The sequence below is a fragment of the Corvus brachyrhynchos genome, unplaced genomic scaffold (genome assembly GCF_000691975.1).
Source record: "Corvus brachyrhynchos isolate BGI_N302 unplaced genomic scaffold, ASM69197v1 scaffold61, whole genome shotgun sequence".
NCBI lineage: Eukaryota > Metazoa > Chordata > Aves > Passeriformes > Corvidae > Corvus > Corvus brachyrhynchos.
In genome coordinates, this window is record NW_008236478.1 from 2,376,138 (window position 1) to 2,398,424 (window position 22,287).

Consider the following 22,287-nt stretch of genomic DNA (forward strand, 5'->3'; position numbering starts at 1 on the left):
GCTACACACAGGGAAGTTAGATTATTACTGCATTGCATATTCTGAAAAAGCATTGTTATGCACTTCATTATACACATGCAGAAAGGAAGAGTCAAAATTGAGATGTGACTCAGAGGCTTCCTACCACATATCCATTATGTAGTTGTACTAAAATTTGAGTATGGCCATTCCAACACACTGCAAAGCAATTTCCTGACAATTACACTTATGCAAAATCAGATTAAGTGATCACTGACCACATTATTTTAATTCCACTTCTTACCAAATCCCTACTGTACCTACAAAAAGTGCAATACCTCTGTCTTCAGAATGTTGCTGAGCTGTAATTGCTGGGAAAACACTTGTACATTTGTCATGTTCCTTATTATTTTCCTTCAGCATCAAACACTGCCCCATGCTGGAGATGAAATAAGAACTCTAGGCAGTTCATGGTATGTAGCATGGCTCAGTAATGACATGTTCTTCATACCAGGGGAACTTTCTATAGTAATAATAAGCATAGAAGTCACACAGAATGACATTTTTATCTTATCAGTGCCCAGAAGAATGATTGTGAACATTTTTTTCCCACGCTCATCACTCTGAAAACTTCAGGTTTAAGAATTTTCAAGTGAACTACATGAAATGGATTTCCTCCAACGATGAGATTCTTCAAGTTACTTCTCTTTCTTTCAGTGATCCTCTTTCTTCTATTTTGGCCCACCTTTTGACTCTCATAAGCTGTTATCCTTTGACTGGAATGCAGCATAGATCATTTTAATACCACAACCAACCAAGTAGCTGAGGACTTTGACAAGACAGGGAACATGACATTTGATTACCTAGATACAGTGTGGGGGGATTTCTTTTGTTTTGATGGTTTGTCATAGCTTTTTATTAATCTCTTTTTACAGGAACACTTGATGCTTATAAAAATATTTCATAAGCATTAAGGGAATGAAAGAGGAAAGTCTTTCCAGTAGGTACATTCTTCCAACAGGACTTTCTGCAGTGGCTACATGATCATTAGAGGTGTCTCATGCATTTACTGAACTGCCTTTATACTGTATCAGCTGAAGGGGAGAAAGGTTAATACATGCCCATTTGTTGGGCATCGATCTTGCCTTTGCCAGCAAAACTGTAAGACTTCAGGCAGTTTATTTAAAGCACACAGTGTTGGTCACACTATACCTAATGAAGCTGGTGGGAATTCTTCCCATCAGCTTCAGTATGAACAGATATGAGCCAGTGCTTGTGGAAAAAAAAAAAAAATATATATATATACCCTCCCAACAGAGCCCAACTTTTAATTTAGGAACACACTGTAAGAGGGAAGTTATTTTGTGCACTTATGACAGCATAAACAAGAATAAAATTTAATATTTATTAGAATTTCTTCCAATAACAGCATTCAACATCTTAACAAAGCAAGTTGTGAAGTCTTAAAAAAATCTAGGATTACAAAAAAAGTTAAAATAAGTTGTTTCTCGTATTTAATGGCAACAAACAGGGAACCTTCTATTTAAAAACAAACTTGTCATATAAACAGCATTATTTTAAGAAAATGTGATTAAGATGATATGTAATTTTCAGAATGGACACACAATGTATGAATATCAATCAGAATGAAACAGAGGGGTGGAACACACTATCCCCTTAAAATCTCAAAACAGGCTGTTTGAAGAAAGGGGAGGGAGGAGGATCCTTCTAGTGAAATAACTTAGAAGATACCACGCAATGGACAAAAAACAAGAGTACAGAAGACATTACATGACACCCTCATTACAACACCCCCTCAACTCTGGTTATACAGTAAAGTTAGTAAAGTGCATCTTTAAAGACTTGTCTAGTGAAATAGCTTTCCCAAATATAAAACACAACACGTGCAGTAACAGTTAAATCATAGTGTAAGTTTTTAGAAACTAATTTTTAACCTTTCATTCACTCAAGAAGAAAAGTTTTAACTGCAGTAGTGTTCACATTATTCTTCGATGCATCCTCATGTGCTTTTTTGTTACTTGGCAAATCTTTAAATATGGAGCATGGCAAAATTATGCAGTTTAAGCAAGTGCTTCTCTCAATTCAATACAATTCTTCAATGGCAGAGTGGCCACATGCAGCACAACCATGTCAGATTTTGGGAAGCTTTGGTGCACTAACGATGGGATTGGTCTCCTGCAAATACCTCCGCCCCGCGCTCTTGTAGTCGTAGGTGCAGGTGTGAGTCTCTGCGTAGCGGTGCGTTGCACAGAAGTTGTTTCCACATCTGAAGAAACAAGAATATTACATGTTACAAGCTTTTAGAAGCTTTTAATGCTCTGACATGCTGGGAACCATTTTGCTTAACCATGTCTTAAATGACAGAGCTGTTTGAATTGTCATCATCCTTGACTGGTGACATTAACTGGTAGGGTACACAAAATGACATTTTTCACACTGAATGTTTCAGTTTTGACCCAACAGTCTCTTCAGCTGGGAAGCTAAGCAAGAGCAGTACTCCAGGAACCAACCAGCAAAGATCAAACACACTTATATTAGAGGTGTCTCATGCATTATAAAATTAAGAATGATGAGCTTTGTTTTACTTTCTTTTTTAAGGACCTCACAGAATATTAGTTGGTAGAATTCAGAAGACAAAACCATGGACAGTAATTCCATCAGGTGAAATCCATGTAATGCATTTCAATTCAAAACCACGACATCACTCAGACAATCAAAACAGTTGTTTTCAGCACAACTTCTGTCTGGCATAAATGCACATTAGCCATTTAAGATTAATAATACAGATTTAGTCAGCTGTAAGACATCAGAAAAACTACAGGGAACATAACTTCCTGTAGGACTGGAAAAGGGTTCATCTACCTAATATCAGTTGCAATTTTGATGAGTTAAGATCAGAATTTTTGCTTCAAACTTGACAGTTCTGCAGCTAAGACTCTTACCAGGAGAAAAGCGTACTTTGGATGTTGGATACAATCTGGACAAGTGCTTTACCTGGAGACACATATTGGCGTCCTGTTGCCTGATTATTGATAGAGATGCTTCTTGACAGTAAAACACTGATACCATTCAAAATCAGAATTCTCTTGAAATGGATTAAGTGTTACCCATTGAACTCACACTATAATCCCCTATTTACTTATCTGTCTATCTGGGCTCATAATAAACTCTGCAGCTGTTCCTGAGGCTTTGTGTGCCTGGAAATAAATTTGTTTTTCTTTGGTTCTTGGTCCCATAATCACAACTTTTCTCATAGGATTATATACATATGGTTTATGCTGCTTTCTAGTAAAAGGTCCTATGGCTGCTCCTTTTGAAACCAAAACAAATGCTATTCTTGGAGATGAGCCATTTCCCCCTTCATTTTTAACCTTAAGCAAGCTGCTTAGTTACTTTTAGAAGAGCTTGCAGCTATGTGCTCATCAGGAAAGTGAGCAGTGTCCAAAACTGTTTCAATATCAGAGACTGAAGAGTCAGTAAGGAGACAATTCCTCACCCTGAAATTCTCCTATACAATTGCCCAGTGGCAGAAGTTCTTTCATTTTGCTGTTGGTTGGCATGAACCAAGATCAGCTCCAAATGCAGCCCTCACAGCGCAGCAGCTCCCAACCTTGACTAGCTCATAGGAAACAATACTAAGAAAAAATATCTCGTACTTGAAAACTAACAGAGAGAGTGGGTTTTTTTTCTGTGTTCTTTTGTTGTTGTTCTTGTTGGGAGGTTTTTGTTTGTTTGGAGGTTTTTTTGTTTGGTTGGATTTTTTTGTTGTTTTTTTTACAGTTTCCCAAGATCACCACCAAGCACCAGGTCTCACTGTGTTGTCTACAAGCAATGATTTGGGGGACCAGCACTTGGGTGGTTCTGTGTTTGAGATGCTCTAGATGCTCAAAGGTGACTGAAGTCTTGCAAAAAACCAGAACACACATATCAAAAATTTGTTGAATACAAATTTGTATAAATTCACAAACTGTGAAGATGTGTTGCAATTGGGCCAAATCTGAGGGAGATTTGTGAGAAACTATCAAACCCAGTTTTTCGTCAAGTTGTTAATGATACCATTATTGATGAGAAACTTTGCAGAACATGTATCTGTAGCAGGTTCTTCTCCCACAAGTATAAAATGTCATTGTTCTTTTTTTGTTATCTTGTTCTTTATTTCCTGGTATCTTCCATTCTGTTACCTTCCATTTCTTGGTCTTCCTGGAAAAACATACACCTCAAGAGCACAACAGGGGCAACATTCCTGAGTTTTAATTCCTGCAGTTTTGCGGAACTGAGAACTGCAACTTTCTTGAAGGGTGCCTTTTGATTTGCTATGCTTAAGGAATACTATGCAGCAAAGAAAACTTTTTGGTTAACTCAGCTATCAATTTTAAGTAACAGCTGGTTATATACTCCACCTACCTGCACTCATAGCTGGTTGCCAATCCAGTTTTCTTGCCACAAAGAAAGCAGTGCTTTGACATTTTCTTTTTTGCTTGAATTAAGCCATTCACAGGTGGAAGATGGGTTGCTTCACCTGCTTTCAGAAGTAGAAAGACAGTAAAGACATTATAACTTATTCACAAACAAGTTAAATGTTATCTTTTGAAACGCAGATTCATTTTGCATTTCTTAGGATACTTCAGGTGGGAACCCCAAAGCCTAAAAAGAAGGGGGAAAAATAAACCCTGAAAGCCAAAACAGGAAACACACCTCAAGACCATGAACACCTTTGGAAGAGGCATCACAATGTGGGCCTTAAAACTGTTATTTTGAACACCCGTTAAAAGTTCACGTAAGCAAGAAGTTACAGAACGAATCAATAAACACATCTCTTAATGGTCTTCCCAGACCCAAAATGAACGCACACAGAGCGTCATTGGGAAAGGCCTGTGCACAACAGCTTTACAAAGAATCACCTGGGCATTCCGCTGCCTAGCATCCAATATACTCACTATGCTAATTTGCCAAATAAGTACTGCAACATTTAAAAATTTTGCTGGTACTCCGTAATTGCAAGAATAGTACCATATTAGACTACAGGCCTCTACCTAGTTATATGGTTACATTAGGCACTTTGCAGATGTTTGTAAAATTTCTATACTTAAAAAAACTTACTTTATTTTTACTTTTTGCCTTGTAATTCTTGGTTGTTGCTTTATTAACCGGAGATCACGTAAAGAAAAGGCATCTCCCTTCCTTCTGCAGAAGTAAGTTCTTTGTCCACAACTTGCTCAAGCGTATTTCCCACATGCTGGGTCAGTAAAGTGAGCAATGCATCCTCTCAAACATTCTTTCAGTGTTTCTATAGCTATATTGTCAGGATGTTCCCAAAAAGTTCTCTCATGAGTTCACAAGTATTTTTCATCCAGCACACTTTTAATCCCAACAGTCATTTCTTAGTTGAGATGCAGCAGACTACACTCAATAGCAGCACCAGGCAGTCACTACACATCACAGTCATCACTACCCACCACTCCCACCCCATTCCTATCCAGCACTGAAACTTCCAGGCAACATTTGTCCACACTAACAATTTCATCATCTAAAAGCACACAATTTCAGAAGCATCAGTTAGCCCAGTTTGTGAGAGAGACAGAGCTCGAAGACAGCTGGCCCTGAGGACCTACTTAAACAGAAAAAACAATACACCTGTCCTCACATTTACGGTCCCTACAGCAACTACAGTGAAAAGTGATCTGTCCTTTGGCCAGTTATACAACAGATCATTACCAGCCACATCTCTCTCAAGAGCCTGCATGATATGACCACACCAACTCATGTCTGGTATCTTTTGGAAAATACAATTTTGTCTGATGTAAGATACACCAGAGGAGTGTCTTCTTCATGGTCCTATCCAAAATGACTCAGGTGCTAGTAGGCTTCCCCATCATGCAGACAGGGCCCTTAGGGTATCACCTCTGGAGCAGCAGAGGACAGGACAGACCTGTTTCCTAACTGACTGCCAAGTCAAAGCTGCCTCTACAGTTGTGAAACAAAGGCACAACCCACTCTTTTAGCAGCTTTTGCTCCAACATTACAATTACATAATTTTTTTCCGTTGCATCTGCTATTTGAACATCTATTTTCTAGTTTATTTTATATGCCAGATCTGGAATACATACCCACCTAAGGTAATACAGAAAGAAAAGAAAACTTGCTAACTGTAAGTCAAAGATACATAGAAGAAAAATTAAATGGGCTGAAAATCCTTAGCTCACTCTTAAGAGTTTTGAAAGCATTAATTTAGACAATTCCTTTCCTCCCAATAGAATTAATCACATAAACAATTAATATCTATGCATAACACATCGATTTTCAATAGATGTCAAGCATTGAGCACTCCACAGTTACCATGACTAGGGTGGAAAGAATGATGAACAGCAAAAAAATAGTGAAAAATCTGCACTGTATCAGAGTTCTGCAGCATCCATGTCCTTATTGCTTCCTCCCCACTTTTTTTTTGTGATAAAGACAATGCTACCAATAAACTTGGCTCTGATTTTAGTAGACTCAGAAGTATTCACAGAACTGATAATTTGGCAACTTCAGCACAGAAAGTCACATTTAGATCTACAGATGACATGCAGGCTTCACTAAGTATTAAAAAAACTAAAAAAGAGTTGCAGTTATGGTCCACCTAAGATCTGGATGCCATCTGCACGTTAAAGAATTGCTTAAAATATTAAAAGATTAACCATGCTATAGAAGTGGAATACAGCAAGGACTCTAGAAGTCAAATGCCTCACAAAGATAGATTATTTTTGTCCTCTCTATGTGTGATATATCAGGAAAGATTAGAGTCATCTTTAATTATTATATGAGTTACTTACATACTTTTTTCCCTACAAAAAATACTTCCATTCATTCCAAGCCCATGCGCAAACTAAAAAAAAAAAAAAAAAATTTCCACAACGAAATTACTAGCAGATGGAAATTAAATGAAAATGTAGGTAGTCTGGTATCAGCTTATTTGATACCAATGTTTTATCAATCTACCCAAGAGGAGTCCAAGACAACAGCACACAAAGTTAAAATTCTGCAATATAAAGCCCTAACCTCAATGACTATTTAATAAATCTCCCCACACTTCAAAGTACACCAAAACAACAAAGTACATTAGAGAGCAGAAGCTTGGCACATATGGTGCCAGTCACTGGGCACACTTTGGAATAAATGACAATTAGTGAGCAGCAGAAGCCAGATGACACTTCTAACATACACACTCATAATTCTATCACTACAATAACTCATAATTTCAGTTGTGAACTGAACAGCCGCTTTAAATCTCAATGAAAAAATTCTTCTTGGACCTGTTTAGATAAACAGGCAGTTTAGAAACCATCAGCCATTCAGAAAACAGTTTAAGACAACCAGGGATTTAAATACACCTCCCGCACCCCATCTGCCTCTCCTGACAAGACACACACGCACACAGAGTAGTTTTGTAACATCAGTATCACAAAAACAGGAAAACTTGATTTCTTTGGATGCATTCATACTCACTAGAATATATTCAGCAGCTTCATTTGGAGGAGCAGTTTTCCTAAAGCTTTCTTCCTGAAAATGCTGCAGGTTTGTAGGCAGTGCAATACCAGAAGTCCGAAACCTGTCAGTCCCACAGGAACTCTGTAAACTTTCCCTGTTTGTGCTTCGGGCCAGCGAAGCCAGAAATCCTAAGTTAGTTACAGAACTTGCAGGTTCTTTGGATGCCTTGCTAGCCACATCTGTGATGTCCCTAGCCTCTACTTTAGAAATTACATCAGGTCTTTTTCCAAGTGACTCTACTTTCACACTACAAAATCTAGTGGTCCTAGAAAAAGAGGAGTCTGCTATACTACGTACTTCCAATGATTGAAGCACATTAGGGGAGGCTGTAGATCTCAAGTTACCAGCCTCAAAGCATCTGGGCTGTGCTTGTGGTTTCAGAGAACTGTGATGTGCCACTTGTGGTGAATACCGAAGGGGAGACAAAAGCAGATTTTTCTGAGGACTTAATTCACGAGTACTGAGAAGACCAGTCTCCATTGCTGCAGTGCTCAGCACTTTGCCAAGAGGTTTTCTATGCTGCTCTACAACCTTAGAATCTTTGTCTCCATCAGGCAGTTCAAGTTCTGGGTTCACCTTTCCTATGTCATAGATCTCACTACACTGTTAAGCAGGGATTGCTTCTGTTCATCTGGTTCAGGTAGATGTTCTTCTTCCGTTCCATACAGTTCCACGTTTGTTAGACTTGGAAACAAAACAGCATCCTCCTCACTTGCTGAGGTCACATTTTCAGATGCTTTTTCTGAATTTGCAGGCAGGGATGAAACAGGAGTCAGAATACTATTTGTAGGTAGTTTTGCATTTTCTAGTTCAACGCGAGATATTTTCGGTGGTAACCTGATGCTATTGACTGGCTGAGACCAAGAGTTGCTCTGCCAAGTGTCATCTTCCTTAAGGAAGTGATTAGGTGTGGATGGCATCGTTCTACCAGCAGTGGCCAAAGTAGCCAGTGCTGAAAGTGCATTTTGAGGAGATTCCGACTGATGCAAATTCCCAGGAGGAGGTAGGCACGACTGTCCGATATGGGGGAGCACTCTTAAAAAGCGGTGACGGGCAGCAGCCACCGAGCCACTAGGTGGTCGAGGAGTCATTGGAGGGCGAGGCTTCACCTTGACAGTTTTCTTAGGCTATTAAAAAAAAAACCAAAGCTCAACCAAAATCACAAAACATGGATACAAAAGCAATTAGTATTTGAATTCCAGTGGTGCTCAGAAGACCTGACTGAAAATACATTCTGAGGAATTCAGACAGTGTAAGACCAGAAAAGAGCGTATCATTCTTTCTACTGCCTTACGTATTACTAGCCATCAAGATTTCACCCCAACAGCTGAATAATAAAATCAAAGATTATAATCAGGAAATGTTTTCAATAAATAGGTGACATGTCAGAGAAACAGAAAAGGAAGCCAGAATGTCATCAAAGTTATCCAGAGGAGCTTCAGATCTCAAACACAACAAAAAATGAAAGAAAGTATAATCTCTTCATTTTACATCTAGGCAACCTAGTCGCACATGAACACCAGTGTAATGTTTTATCTTCACGATAGTATCATTCCCATATTTCACTTTACAGGCTTTTCAGTAACAGTGTATCTAATGAAATTCCATTTTAAGAGAAACACTGACTTTTTACCAGAACAGTACTGCAAAGCAATGCTACTTAAAGTATTGGAAGAAAAAAACCCCAAACAAACAAAACCACAAAACCCACCCACCCCAAAAAACCTACCCTTGCAAATAAATCCAGGACCAGTAATGAATTCTTTGAATGAGGGCAGGTAGGTCCAAGGAAAGCCAATGCCCCTCAGCAGAACATTTATACAACAGTATTTACATAAACAATAGTTGAGAAATCATCTACCTGTGATAACTTTACTTCTCAAAATGGCAGAATCTGATCTGCTTTTTAGAAAAGTCAGCACAAGGAAAGCCCAAGCCATTTTATGACAAAAAAACTGAAATCACAATTTCACCTTTTTACTCAGATTCATGTTCTCCATCTTTGCCTTGAGCAGTTTCATTTTATTCATAGTAATTGAATTCTCAATAATCTGTTGGCCAGAAGGTGATGCCTCTGTCTCATCTTCATCATCAGCATATAAATTATAAACTGAACCACCGCTGAAAATAAAAGAAAGTTTGTATTCATCCTCTAATCAAGTAATTGAATTATGTCTTCAATGTAGAGTATTCTCACAACTAGGAAGTCATATCCGTAGTTGATCTGTTGACAAAACATTATGTAAAAACCGTATGCAAAGACATTTCAAATCCATTTATCCACATAAGCATCCCTTATAAGGGCAAAGTGATGTAGCTGAAATCTGAACATAGCCACGCTTCTGGGAAGTTGTTATATCATATACAGTTGGTTCACACTCACTATATATTTCCCCCACAGAGGGGATATCCAGTTCCACAAATGTCTCCTGAAGATATGGCCAAAGCTGTTAAGTGTGTGACTCAGACAACAAGCTGATCAGTTTTCCAATTAACCAGACACTGGCATGGAAGGAAAAGTCCAAATTTCTATCCATCCTGAGGGGTGTTCTCACCATAAATGGAAATGGAGGGGTCACCCATGTGGATGTGATATTCTATTTCTCCTTTTCAAAATAAAAAAAAAAAAAAAAAGAAAAAAAAGAAAAAAAAAAAGATCAGTTTAGGTTTCCAAAGATGCCAAAGAGTCTCACATTTGGAAAAAAAAAAATAGATTAGAATTGCTAGTCCCAAGACAAAATATTTTAAGTCAGTAGTCACTGGAAGTTTATAGCATGACATTTCCTTCTTCCATTCTGCATTTTAACAGAATGCAAAACCTCACCTCAAGGTTTTAAAAATCAGCATCTAATTTGTTTTTCCTATGAAGCATCAATCAGTAACACATTCAGCATTTGACAGTGAAATGAAAGAACCATTAGGAGTGTCCAATTCATTACAAATTGATGCATTTTCAACACTGTAGGTAGTATATTTTGAAGAGTGTTTTAGTTCTTCCATTAGGTTGTCAGCATCTAGAAATCGTGACAATCAGGCAACTCCCCGAATTCCCCTGTGTTCATAAAAATGTTTTAGTAGATTTAGCTCAAGTTTCTACTCTCCAAAAGAGATCAAGGAAGAACTAAAAGTGTCATGTGGAAGTCAGTACCAAAAAAACCCCACAACCCACTAATTAGAGCTGGCATCTTACCTGATTCTTGGAAATATTCTGCTGCCCTTAGAGCCAGCATTTTTTGCACTGACTCTCCAAATCCATTTCCTAAAATGTAGCAAAATTCCAAAGGCAGCACAGCTGGGAGACAGCGTGAAGAGCAAGACAGCAGCAAATTCAAAGCAAGAGTCAACAAAATAGACCAGTCATTTCTTACCAAAACCTGAATAGGTCCACATGAGGACAGTCAGCATGCCTATTATGTATACATACTTCTCCTGGTAAAAACCCAACACTAAAAAAAATTATTTCAAAATTTTAACTTTATAAAGGTTTACATCACCCAAGTCAAAAGAATTTGTTGAACTTCCTTTCCTGCAAGGTAATGATAGAAAGCAAAGTGGTATGTTTCATGTCTGGTTGGTTTTTTGGTGTGGTTGGTTTTTGATTTTTCTTTTAATGAAAAAATAATTGTTATCTTTTTGTTCAATTTCCTGACAAACAGGGGCCAAAAACACACACCAAAAAAAAAAAAAAAAAAAAGACTGACAAAAGGATTGTTTGCTTTGATGTGATTGTAAGATTATAAAAGTTGGACAGGGAGTTTTGATAATGATATTTTCAGCCCATTTTACAATGACTAAATTTTAAATTGACTTTGTCCATAGGTGTCAACATTCCTGAGCTCCTGCTTGTAAAATGCATGTCTCAAAAATTATTAGCTTGCTGAAACCCTTTCAGCACCAGCGTCCGCCAGTCCTCCACCACAACTTCAACACTCTTCTTCTAATCCAGAGACAATGCCCACTGTATGCATTTATACTCTTGTCAAGTTTTAACCAGTAACTCAATCGCAGATGAAATAAAATTATCTGGAGAACTATAAAACAAAACCAAAACCAATGTCTCATTTCTAAATTTCAGTCAATGAATTCTGCTCCACATATCAGCAGTGTGAGAGAGGCTGATAAACAAGTGCTTCGAAATGCTTAGTCACCAATATACCCACATATATGAACACAACTGTCAGTATGCAAAATAGTAGTACTCAGAGTGACCCATAGCTTTCCTCTACAAAGATCAAACAAAAAGGTCTGATTTGTTTCCATTCTCTCCTCCCTTTGCTACTTTTCCCACTTCCCACAGTTTCACCCAGACATGATAACAAATTAAAAAATTTGGATTTCCTTCCCCTTCAAATTACTATCTGCCTTAGTAGAAAAGCTAATAAATGAACTCCCATAGAAAGCACAGAAAAATAGAAACAACTCAAGCTGAATGTTTTCAACTCAGGTGGCTTCCAACCCAACTGGTTCACTTGACCAGTGACAGCATATTTCTTAAACCCAATGTATTTGACTTTTCTATGTACTGCTGTGCTTTGAAAGGCTTACCCAGGTAATTGCAAGAGCCAAAAGAGTGTTTCACTCCTCCCATTTGCAATGTTTAGCCAATCTCAATTAAATTACTATTATACCTATACACTTGGATTACCCAATGGAAAAGTACAAAGACTTTCAGACTATTGTCCACACTAGTTTTAAATGGGGAAAAAAAAAAATACACACACACACACACATTTGAACATGTAGGGAGATACCAGGGAGCCCACTCTATCCATTCAATTTCAAGCTCCTTATGACAACTCCTTTCACAAACTCACAGTATAGCAACCCCAGTCCCAGCTTTTTGAATGGGTTTGGATGTTCACTAGAGTCAGAAGGTTAAATAGGAACAAAGTGGTAACAGGCAGGTTAGCAGCAAGAACAAGAATTACACCAGTCTACTCATCTTTCCAGAAGTGCATCTAGCCCAGTGCAGCAGCAAGGTTCTCAGTTCTTACCAGTTATGCTTGTTTTAACCTATTTCAAACAGTACCATATGTGGCTATTTACTGAAAGAGTAGAGGGGCTGAAAGATAAAATCACAGATCTAAAATATTTGCGTCTTTTCTCTTCCTTGTATATCAAACAAGTCTTTCTACTCTGTATAACAATGTGGGAATTCAACTTTGATATTTCTTTCAGTCTGTGGGTCTTAAGTATGGATGTCTTATATTTTAAGAGTAGTATCATTCTGAATACGAGCTGAATACAAACCCAGTACAAAGCTCTTGCTTTCCCTCTGCAAACAGAAACAAGAATAGTTACTTAAAACAGCTTGAGCCTTAGCCTTGGAGAAAACACAGCTAGTGCCCAGAAAGGGAACTCCTTTCCTCACAGCTGTACAAATATTAAGTTCTTGAGGGGATAAAAGACCCTACCCAAAAGCTGCAGTATAAAAACAGAATTCAATCGTTTTTAATAGGTATCAATTTTGATAGTTTTAGGAAAAAGATTACCAAACAGTTTACTACAATGTAGTAGGTAAAGTGACACACCTGTCCTCCTGATGGTAACAGCACTGGATTCTGACAGCAAATAACACAAGCTTGGTACTTCAAGTAGCTAACCCGAGGCCTAATAGCATCCAAAGGCTGGCTATATTGGTAATTACTTCAGTAGATTAAAAAAAAAAAGACAAAAAACAACATACAAAAAAAACCCAAACCAAAATCCATACAAAACCAAAAAAATCCCCACCCCACATAAAGCACAACAAAACCACCCTTCCCTTCAAACCAACCACCCACCTAAACAACAAACCAAAAAAAGCCCACAGGATTTTGCACTGCCAATCTACTATCTTCCTGACTAAACATTTAGTCAAGTCATATCCACAGAAAAAAAAATTTCTGTGAACAGAGAAATATTTACAAAACTAAACAAATGCCTTAAGATGTTAGAGAAAGTGCTTAACAGAAGTTTCTAATATCTAATAAAATACTGATTTGACTCTACTGCAACATGCTCCTTCTCAGAACAGGCTGGAATGTTGAGAATTGCCTGAAGTATGAAGTCAGTTTTAACTCATTATATTAACACACACAGTGATAAGAGAACCATCAGCAAAACCACTGACCACAAAGCACTACTGTGCTGTTAGAGTTACAAGAATTAAATAGCCCCTAGGCAATAATTCTTGCAATATGCCAGGTATTCTTTTGATAAAGTCAACAAATACAGCTGAAAATTACACAGCAACCCACTTTTGAAGAATAATATAAAGATTAAAACCAACTTTACCTCAAAGACTCAGACAATGGCGTTAAAGTGCCATCACCCCGGTCAACCACACGGAAGAAATTCAACCGATCTCCTTCTCGATACACCAGGAAGGTAACTTGTTTGTTGGATGGCCCTTTCTCCCAGATCTTGTCTCTAGCAGGATCCATGTATTCAGCCATTTCCCTGATAGGATCTTTCACGGGAACTATAAAGACAAAAAACCAAAATAAAACCAAAATATTGTTATTGTTGTTTTGATCACCTCTGAGAGCTCAGCTCAGTTTGTAACAGGAATTCCCAGCCTAGAAGATATGCTGAGTTTTTTCCCAAGTGAAAATTATCATTGGAATGTCTTCATTTTCACTCCTATACAGACGATCCACATAACCAAGTTTATTGTGTGACTGTAGCAATGCCTGACTCTCATCGACCATATTTTAAAAACTATTTGTATAATGACATTACAGAATAATTTTTTCTTCAAGCAAAGAGTTGCTGATTTTATGACTTGATGATTCTATACATATAAATATACTTAATCTAAGAGTAAACAAAGTGCACTTGATATGTTAAGTAAGAGAAGATGGGGAAAAATATCCCCCCATTTTTGTTAAGTATTTTTCCAATTAATTTGGAACTGAAGTCTGATTGTCTAAAATGCTTATCTAAGAGAAGCTCTTCACAGTTTTAAGATGTTGCATGAAAACCACCATCTTTAATTTACTTAACACCTACCTCGTCTGGTGTTAACAGGTCCACCTCGCATAGCCAGAACCAACTTCAGAGTGCAGCCTTCTGAAATGCTGTAAATAACAATAAATAAATTTTTATAGCATTTTCTGTTGCTTATGCTAACAATTATTTAGAAACATTAATTAGAAACATAATTTTATTCTATACTTACTTATAATCATTCAAACAATAGTCATCCTTCAGTTCCATATTATTCCAAATTAAGTGCTGCTGAGAGACAGGAATACCTACACAAAAGAAACAAACAAATGACTTAAAATTGGAGCTTGGCAAGAGGAGTTAGCCTCTGGGGAGTTTTGCTTTTTGAAGAGTATGCAGCTGATGGATTGAAACTGGATCACAGGAGAAAGAAGAGAGGAAGCAGGACAAGGACAGGCACTTGAGCAGTCTTCAGCTGTGACATCCAACCTCCAAACAGTTATTAAAAACAAAGACTTTCAGAAGGCTTTAGCTCACACACAAAGTTCAATCTTTTGGCTCAGCAGAGGGTGTGTAGAAGTGTTCAACTGCTTCAGGCTTATTAATACTTGCTCTTTTTCTATTCATCAGATAAGGGAGGTTTTTTCCTGTTATCTGAACTTCAGAACTTTATGTCTACTGACAGGAAACACAGGATAAAACTTCTACCTACAAAACTGCTGAATAATTTAAGCACAGACTGGCATTTTGTATTATTCACAGTACAGACATAGTCACATTAAGGTGACTGGTGGCAGCTCTCTAACCATGGTGAGAACTGCAGTTGTGTTTTTATCCGTGCTTGGTTTGGGACCTCAAAGTTGGCATGTACAGTTCAGTACCACAGCAGTTAATTAAACTTCATCCTACACACACTTTTGTTTTGTTCTGGGTGCTTTTTATGCCATTGGAATGTTATTTTTAATATCCAGTAATACTCATTTTCAACTCAAATTCTGGGATGATTTGGCTATTTTTTGTTAAGAGAAAGTAAGCATACTGAATATTTGTTCCTTATTAAAAATTCATATTCTACACAAACAGAATCCAAATTCTACACAACTTCTGCCTGCATAGTCACCTCAGACACAGATGCAATATACATTAGAGGTAATAAGCAAACGCTGGTACAATCTGAGGTCTTCACACATTTTTATTGGAATGCTACCATGGTCCAAATTTTGGATAGAATAAAAATGAAGACAGTTATGAAAGGATGAGACATCTCAGACCACCAAAAAAAACCCCTTCCCTCCAGCATCAAAAAGAAGTTGCTCGTCTAGTGAAACCCAGGCAATTAAGATCTTACTGTGCATTCATGACAAATGTTAATTAAAATGTACATCTATAGAGACCAAGAATTACTTTTTCAAAAAGTTCTAAACACTACTTCTCATACTAAGAGACAAAACCTATAAAGGTATTTTCCTAAAGGTTACATTAAAATAATCTTATCCTATATTTTTATTCATTGCATGTTCAGATACTTAAAAGGAAATGCAATTGGCAATGCTACACAGTAAGACTTCCCTAAATACATCTGGCAGGAAGGGAACACAAAGATCAGTGTCTTTCAGATAGTTTCCAAAACCATGTAAGCTTTTGAAGGCTTGTGAGAATGCTTAGCAAGCTGTGGCAGGAGATAGCTAAGTAGCCCCTTCCTAAGTAGAGGAAAGGCATAAAGCTACCAAAATCCATCACTGGCAAGGAAGAAAGGGGACAAGATCCTGTCTGGTCAAAGTCCAAGCACATTAAACAGGCAAGTAGGAGACATCCCTGTGCAGAAGGGGGAATGCCCTTTGGAGGAACTGTCATTGTTTTTCTTTAGGCTTTACGGAAGATGACAATTTCCTCTTCTCAGCACAACTCATACCCAATCTTCCCTGTTCTGAATGACCAACACAACTTTACTCCATTTGACTGCATTTAACAGGAATCTTATATCCTCTGAAGTCCACAGGACATTTATAAGAATAATATGTTCATACAGCAGACTAACATAACTGCCAGTACACTGCCAGCTATTTAATAGCTGGTTATTGGTTATGTTTCAAGTCAGCAGTATAAGCAAAAGAACAAGCTGGCAATAGCCACCGAGTCTACAATAAAGTTTTTTGTGTTGTTTTGCACTCTTCTGATTACAAACAATCTGATTACTGTCTGCATTTGTTATGGCTTCAGCAGCCTCCAACCAGCAATTTCCAATTCCTTTGATAAACTGAGAGAGTATTTGTTAAAAAGGCTGGCTTGCAGCTGGCAGCACTGGAGTGAAACATGTTTTTACTCATTCAACAATGACAATGTATTTTTGATGAAATGAACAGATGAAAAGAGGATACTCTGCTGTAATTGGAAACAGACATGTCTTTATTACTTACTCCCTTTTATACTGCTTTCTTAGAATTCTGTATTTATACACTGAGGAAATAGTATATGCTTTATAGCTTCAGAAGCAGCAAAATATTCATCAGCTGTCTTTTTCTGGATTATAGTAAGGATTTCTTGAGGAGACATTTACACATGAGATCAGCATGGACAACTGCCAACAATAATGAGAACTGTGACATACACATCCACTATACCCTCTCCCTGAGTAGTACATGACAGTATCACTGGCCTGCTCTAAATCAGGACCGAGAGGTAAGTAGGGCAGTAAGCTACATCTCAATGCTCAAGTGGAAATGAGCTGGCCAGGTGATGCTACACGAGGATAGAAGAGTCTGCAGACTACCTATTGAAATGGCTGCAGGTGCACTGACAATCTGACCTACTAAAAAGGGGGGAGGAGAGAAGCAGCTACCCTATCCTGTCTCTGAATCAGCATATCACATACAGCCTTAAGTTTCCCTCCCTTACTCTTCCCTTTTGTTCACCACAGAAACTGATTTGGTCAAGATTAACACAGGGGAAAAAAAATTCCTTGTAAATTTCAGAAAAAAACCTTGATTTTAAGTTGTGGGCATAAAGTTCCTACGTTTAAGAATGCTACAGACATGTCACTGACAAAATCCAAACAGTGCACTTATCTTTCATTTAATGTTGAAATTGCTGGAGCCTCTGTTTACAGACAGGCTGGGCTGACACTATTATTTTCCCCCACAAACTGGCTACATTAGTAAGAGGTGCAGAAATCCACAACTTAAAGCAGCACAAGCTTAAAAAATGCTTCATGAACTTCTAGTCTCTATCAGCACAGTATACAGGAAAATCATAAAGCAAATAGAAGATGCAGGAGAAAAGTTGTAAACAGAAAAAAGCAGGATTGGTTCTGTTAAAAATTTATGACACTTGTGCAAGCCACTTACTCCAATCCTGGCAGAAGCACAGCTATTTTCTCTAATGCAAATACTAATAAATATCATTATGACATACTCTGAATTCACAGAATACTGAAAGAAATTACAACATCCATATGAAGTCTGCTTGATGTTCGTCTAGTTCCTTTTATTTAAGGTGAAGCTGCTGTACACAGGCAGCAAAATAATGACAGCAAAAAGACCAAAGAAAAATAACAGCTCACACGATGAACTGAGTACACACACATATACAACAAAATTATTGCTGCATCTGTCATTTCCTACTGAACACAAGGGAACACCTATTGAACACTGAAATCAAGATGTACTTTGAAAGCTAGTTCTCTTTTCCCCCTTTACAATCATACAAGAACAAGAGAACACCTAAATTTTCTTTTAAAAAGGTCAATGTTTCCACGTACACAGATCATAAAATTCAGTGGCAAGTACTCACCGAACAAACCATGACCAAGTTGTTTTTTTATTTTAAAGCTAACTATGTAAATTAATGTCCTAACACTTCACACTGAAGAATTCCAATTAATTCCTGCAAGCTAATAACAGTAATACCACCACAAAATCCCAAAGCCCACCTCCTCCCTTGAGACTCAATCCTATCTTTCCCAACAAAGATGCTTACAGGTATTATCTATGGTTCTTTAAGAGATTAATTAACCACTACTATGAATATGCTACCTGAATGCTCTGTCTTTAAAACAGTGTAATAACTGGTATTTCTGAATGAATACTCAACTCTGCCCAGCCCAGCAGCTACAAGGACTTGTGCAATGGAGAAACCAAAGAGAGATCTCAGTTTAAAAAACCCTATTACTTCCTCTTTCAATGAAATCCTGTTTTTTTTAAGTTCTACTTGTGTTAAAAGCTCAGTCTTTCATGCCACCTTGAAATTCAGATACCATCCTATCTGTGTCCATCAACACTGATTAACAAGTAAAACCAATGGAATAGGTAGCACTGCTGGTAGTACTGTGTGTGTATTCCAGCTTTTATGACACCAGTAGAGACAAAGGGAGCTATTTCTTCCCAGGTGAACCATTTTAAAAGGCTCAGTCAGTGAATCTGAGACTAGGAGCAATTTAGCCCTGGGGCTCCAAAGTCAACGCTGTAACAAATCTCCTGCTTACTTCACAGAGAACATATTTGAGGACAAATGCCTGGATCTGATCCAAACACACATCAGATATGCTGTAACTTCAATTTATGAGTAGAAGACTTGCACTGAAATTTCAGATGCATTAGAACCCGTAAGTTTTTATGTGTATTCTATACTGACTAAAACCACTGAAAACATGGAGCTCTTTCTTAGTAAGGTACCAATGTCTAGTACAGCTGTCTAAACAAGCCTTTCCATATCAGATCATTAGTAGGCATCAAGAATGACAAACAGTATCTGAAGTAGACAAAATTCCTAACATGCCATCCATATTATGCTTTTTTATTATGGTGAAGACAGTCTACAACTATTGATTTTCCAGTTGTTGACAAGATCAATTTGTCTTGTTTTAGTTTTATTATTAGCCTTTTACAATTACAGGCATGGATAACATTTTAACAGTTTGTTAACTTCTGATACAATTCTAAATTTTTTTCTTGGAGCTTTCAGGTCTCGGCTCATTTTTCAAATTGTCTCCTTTGCTTACATACTATCATCCCCAACATCCAAATGAAGACAATACACATACTAGGGACCTCATGTAGTCTTCCAGCATTGTAGGAGGCATTCTCCAACCAGAAGTGCAGCTTAACTAAGAGAGATTCACACCCCATGAAAGCTGACACAATACAAAATAAAAAGTGAAAACCAGCAGCAGAAACAGGAACAGATGAAAGCTTTCTCCTTCCCAAGCTAAATCACAACAAAATTACTTCTGAATTTTTGCTCCATCTGGGTGATTGATTGCTCAAACTTGTGCACTATAATAGGAACTCTGTCACTGAAAAATTGTTAATTATTTTTTAACATACAATAGCAACCCCAAGAGCAACATTAAATTAACTTGTCATTGTGTATCTGTTTCCTCCACACGTAACTGATCAATTTGTTTTCACTCTGCCTCCCACAAATCCTTAATCAGAACAGTACAAATATTTTAACTCTGTTATGGAGTATCAAAGTATTTCAACTGACTTCTTACAAATCAGTGATAAGCACCAGTGAACTCATCTTCCACGTTTAATGCAATTTACTTAATATTAATTCTATACAGCAGGCAGCCAAGCCATAATTACTCACCATCCTATGAACTACAACATGCGAGCAAAATTCCAGATAAGCAATATTATAACTTCATTACTGAGCTGTTCTTCTAATAAGAAATGAGGATTCTTTTGTAAGTTGTAGGCATAACTGAGTATGGCTATTCACAGTCTCACATTTGGGACTCCAAGGAATTCAAATCTCTCTTCCTCACATCTCCCACTGATCTCTTCATGTATCCTTTAAAGCTCACTCCATCGTTTATACTACCCAGATAGCCTTCTGTTCTCTACTGCCTATGCTATCTTTTAATTCACTGTTAGCTAGCATTCTGTGCATCTCTCCTATACCTATATTCAGTTATAGGAGAAAAACCCCTTTCCTTTTCTTGCTTCACCTCTAGCCTCCAGGAGCATCTTGACACATTCTCTGACACGCAATTAATTATGGCCCTGTCCCCAGGAAACAAAAGCCCATCCACACACAGCTGCACTAACATGCAATCCTACATGGATGTAAGCTCCAGTTATCTGCACGGTGGAGCTCCTACTGGGTGGATCTTACTAGTAAATAGTCCCCTCTGTTGTTGCAATGCTTCTGTGTTTTAAGTCTCATGCCAGCTGTCTGGGCTTTTTTTCCATCCACTAGAGCAGATTTCCGTAAGAGGAGTAGAGTATCCTATCCAGCCTACAGAATCATGTTACATCTCCCAGAGGATGGGTTCCACAGAAGGAGAGAAGAGATGAAAGAGACAGAGGGATGAAAAACACGTACAGGTATACTAGGGAAGGAGAGGATCCCTTTTCTTAAAATCAGCAACTCACAAATTCTACAGCTATACAGTTCTTTAACCCTTCCAAAGTGAAAAAGAGGATAGAGGATGCAACGCTTCAAAGTAGTTAAACTATGTATATCTTAATATTTCAAATCACATTCTTTCATGCACGGTCATCCTCATTACAGAGGAAAGGAGGTAAGACAGGACTAACCTACACCTATTCTTCTTGCATAAGCATCAAGACTGGCCTCATAACTTAAAGATTTTTCACTTGGCAGAATGCATGAAGTTTATCATTTTAAGACAAAGCATTGCTCAGCCAGATGTCTACCAGCAAAAGATCACTCACCTAAACAAAATTCAAATCAGTAACTTAAAGCTGCCTTTGGGATTTGCCTGCACTGCAGTTGCTCTTGTGACTGCAGTATCATAAAAAAACCATAAACTGACTAACCTAATCAGCAACAAACATAGCAGCAAGTTTAAAGTATGCTCAGTTACTCAATATACACATATTGCATGGCTCTGGTTTATAATCTTGCTAGTTAACAAACAACTTGGGTCAGGGAATCCACAGACTTTTTAAGATTAACCTTAATAACTGTATTTAGAAAAAAAACCCCAACCAACACATCAGAAGAGCAAACATACCAACTCCAGTGAAGCCTAAGCCATGAACTTACAAAAAAAGGAAAGAACAAAAAAACAACTCAACTTCAATTAAACCTAAGCCATGAACTAAGCACCAAGTTTTTACACATATTGCTAAACATGACACTTAAGTTTTTTGGTTTGATTTTAGCAATCATGAGTTTTAAAACAGGACTTCTTCTAAAGTGATACAGTTTACACTGAAACAAGAGAGAATAGTACCTTCCAATCTTTGAATTTTAGCTTTCACAGAAATAACTGTTTCAAAGGGGGAAACTCGCAGTTCAAAGCAGGTTCCTGTAAGCGTTTCAATGAAGAGCTCCATAGTTTCATAGAAAGGAAGTTTGTAGTGAAATGGTCCCATATTATCTTTATTGAAAAAAGGAGGCTCTTTCTTGTCGGCCATTAGAAAGGATTTACAACTTCCTTGTAAGAAGATCTGTCAGGAAACTACATTCCACTTCTAGCCAAGGCAGCTTTGAAGATACGTGTAGCGCATTGCTGTTCATCTTTAGGATTTTTCACCTATAAAGCAAACAAATATAGTTCTGACAACATCTAAACGTAACTGTTAAAGAGAATTCAAATTTATTTTATATAAAATGATTGTTAAGAAACATTGTGATTGCCTAGTAGGGCAAGGTAACCACAAATGATATTAGCAATGTTGTAGTTTTAGGGCTCTAGTGTCAGCACTCCAGACGCAACCTACTACCTTTGTTATTTTTGTTCCCACAAGCGACATGACAACCAGACGCCCAATGCCTCCTGACAAGAGCTAAGCCCTCCTCAGTCTCAGAGCCAGAGAAAAACTCCGGAAAAACGTAAGAACAGGGACTGGTCCGGGCTCAGGAAAGGCAGTTGGA

General features: G+C 37.7%; 1 protein-coding gene across 1 annotated transcript; it reads right to left on the bottom strand.

Annotated features, from left to right (window-relative positions):
* Positions 1 to 1,349: 1,349 nt before the first annotated feature.
* Positions 1,350 to 22,270, bottom strand: ZFAND4 (zinc finger AN1-type containing 4). Its single transcript, XM_017725956.1, is given in 12 exon segments — positions 1,350 to 2,245; positions 4,384 to 4,492; positions 5,959 to 5,972; positions 6,795 to 6,847; positions 7,468 to 8,114; positions 8,156 to 8,636; positions 9,483 to 9,661; positions 10,089 to 10,112; positions 13,781 to 13,972; positions 14,503 to 14,570; positions 14,672 to 14,747; positions 21,644 to 22,270. Coding segments are annotated over 12 exon segments (2,163 nt in total). The 5' UTR covers positions 21,828 to 22,270; the 3' UTR covers positions 1,350 to 2,109.
* Between the last annotated feature and the right edge of the window lie 17 nt (positions 22,271 to 22,287).